We start from the raw sequence: 7,296 nt of genomic DNA, 5'->3' as shown, positions 1-7,296 counted from the left end.
GGGGAGAGTCACTGTCATAACTGCCTGGACAGGAAGGAGTATCTGGCTAAAGCCTCTGCATAATTATGATTAACAGAGAGTTATTTAGTTTATTAATTTTAAACCTACACTTGAGATTCAATATCTATATGTATATATATATATATATATACTGTGTTAATAAAAACTTTACCAGGACCCGTTCTAAACTTTCCAAGACTCTTGACTTCTGCCATGAAAGTTGCATTTTCATTGATCAAAAATATCCTCCAGAGGAAATGCATCACTCTGAGTCTCATCAACATGAAATACACACAAACTGTTTCTAATAAGCAAAACTTTCTGTTTGTTATATTTTGTTAGTTAAGCCATTAATTTCCAGTTGTACTTTTTATAAAAACTGAAATTCAGAACTGATTTTAAAATCAGCCATTTTCCCAGAAGTTTCAGTAATGACATTTTTATAATTCATTTTTCATGACTTTCCATGGTATCAAAGGCCACAAGCTACATATTTATATAACTTACAGCTACATAGTTGATTTATAAAGTGTCTAACAGTTAAATTAGAAAGGTTGGAAGTTAACTTCAATATGTATGTTACAAGAAAAAGAACATAAAGCATTATATCAAAATGTCATTTTATAATTTCTTTGGATGTCAGCAGTATTTAAACCACAAAAAATAAGCATACACCATGAAAATGCATTTTTCTCAGTTACATGTCAATCTTTTAATTTCTCACAAACAAAAACAAGTAGTATATAATGTCATTCAACTGAATGAGGCTGGAAAAAGGTTGTAAAAGCTGATCTTTTTGAACAAAGCAAACATGACTGAATGATACCAACAGTCAGCTTGCACATTAAGCTGAGATTAACTAACATTTCATGAGAATAGCATAAAAGAATTAGGCATGTAATATCCTAAAATCAAACATAACTGCTACTGTCTTTGGTATTACTCTTTAACCCAATTGCAATGGGTCATGTGTCAAAGGCCATGTCATCACGTTTGTTGACTTGCATTCAAAATTTTATTGAACTACTATTTCATGAATCTATGTCAATAAGCTTGGTATAAAATTGCAGATTATAATTCAAATGTTAGCATCATACATTAGTTAATTTCTTAATTTAAAAGTAAATATTAAAGAAACAGATCTTTCTGTGTCACGTGGTATGTTGAATGCAGCACTGGTTTAAATTAGATGTTTGTGATGTTAAAATATTATATCTACAGTGTCATACGAATTAGGAACTCAAACTACTGGTATTGATAAGCTAGAATGTAAAATAAGAACCTCTAATCTTTTCTAGTTGCTAAGATACCACTTCTGTACTGAATCAAACATAGTGGCCCCCCACCCACATCTTTCCATTTTCTATATATGACATGGATAACCAATCAAAAGCTCAGAATGCCCCCCTAGTGGTTTTCTCAGCTATTTTACATGTTATTGTGCTAATTTCGTTCTTTTCACACAAGATTTTGAATGATGAGGTAAGTCTTTGGCAAGTTCGAAAATTCATATTTTTTTACACCCAAATACAGCTTACTTACTATGCTCGATAAATTATAGTGGAATTCTATAGTATCGATAGAGTAATTTATTACTTTTGGTTATTTAAAATGTATATATAAAACCTAAAAAAAATTTCTTTTCACATCCTTCACATGGGAAATTTCATAAGGCTTAGCAACCTATGACAAGCAGCAAATGAGTACAAAGATCATAACTAAAAGTAATAATTGTTTACTTTACTTCTATATTTACTGTTCAATGTTTTAAGAAAAATAAGCTTAAGAACTTATTTGAAAATAAAAATAATGTATATACATATATATAATGTATAATAATTGAAACATGACTGTATTTTACAAAATACTAGTCTACAGCCAAGACAGATCACTTTGTAAAGACTAAAGGTCAGTTATATATTATTGGATATGGTAACATAAGTGCAAGTGTGCTGCGTCATTGTAACTTCTATATTGTTAGCCAGGCACAACTAGAAGGTCAATATAATAAAAAATAATAAATATATATAAATGTATAATGTTATGAGATTTAAGCTATTTAGACTAAAAATTTGTGTTTTTGTGTTGTAATTTGTAGTCTTTCTAAGACAAAAAAAGCATAATTTATTTTTTTTTCCTAATTTTTTATTAAGATTACGAAGTCAGTCAAATCAAACCAACCTGTACAGAAATACAGTAGTGAAAATAAAAAATACAATTTTTTAAAGATGTGCATACATTATCAAAAATCATAGTATAATTACTCTCATGAATACTTTCGTGGTTACGAGCTGGGTGGATTCCACCCAGTCCATAATAGAAGGGTTAATGCCATGCTTTTATTACTATTAAAACTTTACCTTTTCTTAGCCATTTAGCTCAAAATATTTTTCACAGGGTTAGAAAATTTAAAACATAATTCATTTTTATAATAAAAATCTTTACACATATAGAATGGTAGTTTAAATAAGTACATGTACATTATTGCAATTAATTTTATAGACTTTGTTTAACAGAGAAAATAAAAGGATTTTAATAAAAAACAGATAATAAGACAACTTTCACACATGTAGTTTACTTTTAAAGCTGAACAAAATGTATTTATCTTCCTCTATACATTTGGTGCCAAATTATGATGACTATTAAAGATTACTTTGTAGTACTTTGATTTCTCAATTAATATAATTCTCTGCATTATTCCAAATAAACTCAAAGTGTTTTTCTATTGTGGCTCAAACACAGACTAATCATGTTTTCAACTACATTTTATTCTGTGTGGATTAATAATACATACCTTTCTGTAATCAATCTGGGCAAGCTTCTTATGTGTTGGTTTATGCTGAGAGGTTTAATAGTCTCCACTTTCTTATTACACAGGTCCAAAAGTTGATCAGCTAGGCGAGTAGCATCATTAATAAATTTGGAAAGTTCTGGTTTTACCTTATTGGCTTTGTTAAAAATTTCCAAACATCGTTGTCTTCTCATAGGGTAAGATGACTGTTTCACGAAAGGATCATCATAAGTTAACACACAAACATACTTCCAACCAAAAGTACTCATGGTCCTAAGCAACATCTTTGATATATTAGTTTAAGATTCAATAAAAAAATACTAGATATTTTTCTTCTAAACAGACAATTCTGCCCCATTCTCTATAAAGTGCAAGCTTAATAAATCTTGTTTAATCCCTCTAATTGCAAATCTACAAAAACAACTTATTACATCAAACCTACAAAATAAAGCAGTTACACTATTCAACAGTTAGATAAAATAATACAAGATTAAAAACTAGTTTGTTTAACTAGAAATGTGGTTTCTTAACACCCTGTCCGCAAGTCAATAAGACTGAATTCAGGGAACAGGCTACAGAGAGGTATTATGGTTTTACTCAAGAAAGAACCAAAAAAATGTACTCTAATAAAGGGCTTGAACTATTAATCTAAAAAAAAAGAAGCACATTTTACTACCAAACAAACTGCCTCTCAGTAATGTTTGACCACAAGAATGCAGAACTTAAGAGGGTTGGCTGGACTGTGTTCCTCTTTAACAAAATAAAAGAAGTGTTCACTTCAGGCAGGTACCACATGTACTCATCTTAAGGAGACAAGTATGATTCATTGAAGCTTCTTCACTCATCTCTATTGAGAAAACTCATGAAAATCAAGAAAAAAACAGATCTGGTATTGCACAACATGTGTGACCTGTACAGTGTGTTGTGTGGGATTTTACTCCCTCATAGCCTAGAAACTAATGCAAACTTGGCCCCACTGGTGAGCAATAGGATTACAGATATTGTGAGAAATAACATTACTATTCAGAATTTACAAAAACAAGAGTACCAGTTGTTTGGAAGTCAACTCAACTCACAGACTGGGTGTTAAAACAAATAATGTTACAAATGTATAATGCTTCATTTATGGATATTTCTTGAACAAAGATTATTTTGTTTGGTGTCATACTTCTAAATAATCATGTTTCAAACTCAAGTTACATATACTGTATATATAATGGATTTAAGCAGTATCAAAGTCCAATGTACGAACTCAAGTTCAAAGTAACGATCCTGATATTTTCCCAACACTTATAGAAACATATGGGTACTTGACCTAAAGCTACTAATGATTTTCCATCCCAATGTAACAATTTATGTATCTGGTACCAAGTCATAATTTAAAAACTTAAAAAAAAACAAAACAGAATTAAATATTTTTTTTAACAAGCTTATAAAAAATCAAATTCTCCAAAAGTTACCTTTGATACAGTCATTATCATCCACATCACTTGCTGCGAATAAGACACTAACAACCTGGCAATAATATCCTAAAAAAAGTTAAAAAAATAACCTACTGAAGTTGTAAACCATACATAAACAGGATGTATCAAACATCACATTTTAATAGTCCAAAACATAGAACAGCATTAAAAAAATTTGAAAACAGTTTGTTTATCTCTAGTTTTAACATTTGATATACGAATATGTTTTGGAAAACAAAAATTTTTTCTATCATATAAATTCTCTAACATTTGCTTCTAATGACTCCATTTTGTAAAACAAAAAACTGTGAGAATGACAACTCGTGTTGCTTCTTGATAGATCTTGTCGATTGTGATGGTCATAATTACACACAACTGCCATACACTACGATTTCCACTAATAAGCTTCTGTAGTGTGCAGTGAAGTCAGTTTAAAAACTACATATCTTAAGAAGATTTTCACAGGTCATCCAATGAAGGAAGATATCAGCTTTTAAAACACCATTTAAGTGGCTGAAGGTACCAGAAAAGTCAATTAAGAGTTTGAGAAACTGTCCATACAGCTACTTTTACACACAGAAATCAAAACTGTTTTCACACAAGAACTGTTATGAAAGTAGTAAACAAACATTGGATACTTTTGTTCTTTTTTTGGAAAAGAATTGACACCATTACTAATATTTATATATATTACACTTGTGACATTCAATGGTTCACAATAATCAAAATCATATAAGTTCTGAACACACATTTGTACATATCAAGTTACCTTTCTAATTTATCAACTAGGCTTTACTTCAGATGTTCTTCTTGTGATATTTTTTTATTTTGTGTGTCTCATACCTTTACTTTTTGCCATTTCTGCTTCATTAGGTAGTTCATCTGAAAATTTGGTAAGTAAATAAATGTCTGTCTATTCATGTCCTTTTGTGCTTAACTTTCCCCATACAGGCTCAGTCTATTTGACCGACCACGTGATCTCTTTGTACTCATTTAAAATCTTTATAGATTTGATACTACTAACTTTTAATACAGTGTGTATATCTTCACAAAATTTGGCAGTCTTTCAGAAAACATTACAAGTCTTTCACATACAAAAAATCATATTTTTAGTGAAGTACTTTTAATAAACTAAAAAAAGATTTGTCTGTGAATATATCGAGTATGTGTTTTGAATAGTCCTTGTGCAAAGTGATTTTCATGTTAAAATTAAAAATGTAAAAAATCTCAAATTTCATTTGCATAATCTCTATAACCTCCTAAATGTTTTTCTCAGTAAAACTTTATACTTCATCTGTTATTTTCTCTACCCTAACTCTATACAAGGTTGGTCAATTTGACTAACCTCTTACGAAATCCCCAAAAAATCGAAATTACCCTCTTTTTCCTTGTAGAATGACTTCAAATTGTAACATGAAACTATATTCGTTTATTCTAAGTTGTTTTAAACTTATAACAGTATACATCTATTTATAATTAAATTTTATTGTTTTATTGCCCTTTGAACCGTGTCTAACTATCTGCACCATTATCAGTTGTGAATCAATGGTCACAAAGCTAGCAACTCGATGTAAAAATTATGGTTTGTCAGAGCAATGACAATTTTATAGTGAATAATTTACATTAAATTTTGTACTTAATGGAGGTGTGGTGAAGAAAATAAAGAGAGAATGTATAGAGAAAATATGTCACATTTCTCATACCAGGGGAAATTCAGGATTTTTGTAAATATTGGCTTATAAAATTAAGAATTTAAAACTTATATACTATTAAAATATGGATTCTTAGCTAAGATTTTATGCTATACTAATTGGTATAAAATAAACAAAAAGATGTTTAATAAAATTTTGAATTTTAGTCATTAAAACCTCGTAACATGTGCAGTAAATGATCCCTGGGCAGAGAGTGGTAATATCCACAATCAGATTCTTCCTTTTAATATGTTCCTCTCTTTTTTTTCTTTGATTTTCTAGATAGTTCTGGTATTTTTAACTGGCCGAGATAACAGATATCATCAGTGTAATGATAAGTACAACTCTAAAATACCACAACAGAAGAAACATTTATTTACAATTAAATGAAAAAAGGTTATAAAAAAAATGATGTGTTTTGCAATAACAAAATACAAGTTCACTACTTGTTAACACTAAAGCCACTCAAAAAAAGCTTAGCCAAGAGTATTTGTACAATATGGAGCACTTGTGTGTATCTGCCTGACACGTGTTATTTGTACAATATGGAGCACTTGTGTGTATCTGCCTGACATGTGTTATTTGTACAATATGGAGCACTTGTGTGTATCTGCCTGACACGTGTTATTTGTACAATATGGAGCACTTGTGTGTATCTGCCTGACATGTGTTATTTGTACAATATGGAGCACTTGTGTGTATCTGCCTGACATGTGTTATTTGTACAATATGGAGCACTTGTGTGTATCTGCCTGACACGTGTCTTTCAAACAACTCTTATTCTAATGAACTTCTCCATTCCAACTGCAGAAATTTGCTTCATAACACTTCAGTACTGCTCACTGACTTCATCACTCTTACAGACATCAACCCATAAAAAACATTATACCAACTTCTTAACTTTAGATTCACAGTTTTTCCTTTCATTTGGTAAATCCATGTTTGTGGGATTTAATGAGGCGAGTAACTTACTGGTGTATAAGTGATTGGAAATGTCTGGAGGAGTTGCTTGGGCAAATTTAAAAGAAAACCCTTACTTTCCATTCTAAAATCCAAAGGAGCTTTGTCAAGATTTACCTTAGTATTCTTTAGTGACTGGTCACATAGAGCTGGGTGATTTAATTATTTAACTGAAATAATCAATTATTTAGGCCTGCAAGTTTTATTGTCTTGAAACTTTTACATGTTCTACAGTAATTCTGTGCACTGAATCCGAAAATGATATCCATTTTTCTCCATCAAATACAGATTTTAACAAAACGTCATATGTACTTTTACATAAGTGAATTACTTTCATTGAAATCAGGTCACATTTTGTGCTGCTTAAAATGTTGACAACCACTGGCTATAG

At 30.3% G+C, this 7,296-nt stretch overlaps 1 protein-coding gene across 1 annotated transcript in view; it reads right to left on the bottom strand.

The window, feature by feature from the left end:
- The window catches only part of LOC106467654 (serine/threonine-protein kinase ATR-like), a 63,490-nt gene that overhangs the window by 33,785 nt on the left and 22,409 nt on the right, over positions 1 to 7,296 (bottom strand). The window contains 3 exon segments of the mRNA XM_013928026.2: positions 3 to 55; positions 2,795 to 2,997; positions 4,252 to 4,320. Coding sequence (XP_013783480.2) covers positions 3 to 55; positions 2,795 to 2,997; positions 4,252 to 4,320 — 325 coding nt within the window.

Source organism: Limulus polyphemus, unplaced genomic scaffold (genome assembly GCF_000517525.1).
Source record: "Limulus polyphemus unplaced genomic scaffold, Limulus_polyphemus-2.1.2 Scaffold2694, whole genome shotgun sequence".
In the NCBI taxonomy this organism is placed as follows: domain Eukaryota; kingdom Metazoa; phylum Arthropoda; class Merostomata; order Xiphosura; family Limulidae; genus Limulus; species Limulus polyphemus.
The sequence above is the reverse complement of the archived record's forward strand: the minus strand, read 5'-3'. Positions and strand labels throughout refer to the sequence as shown.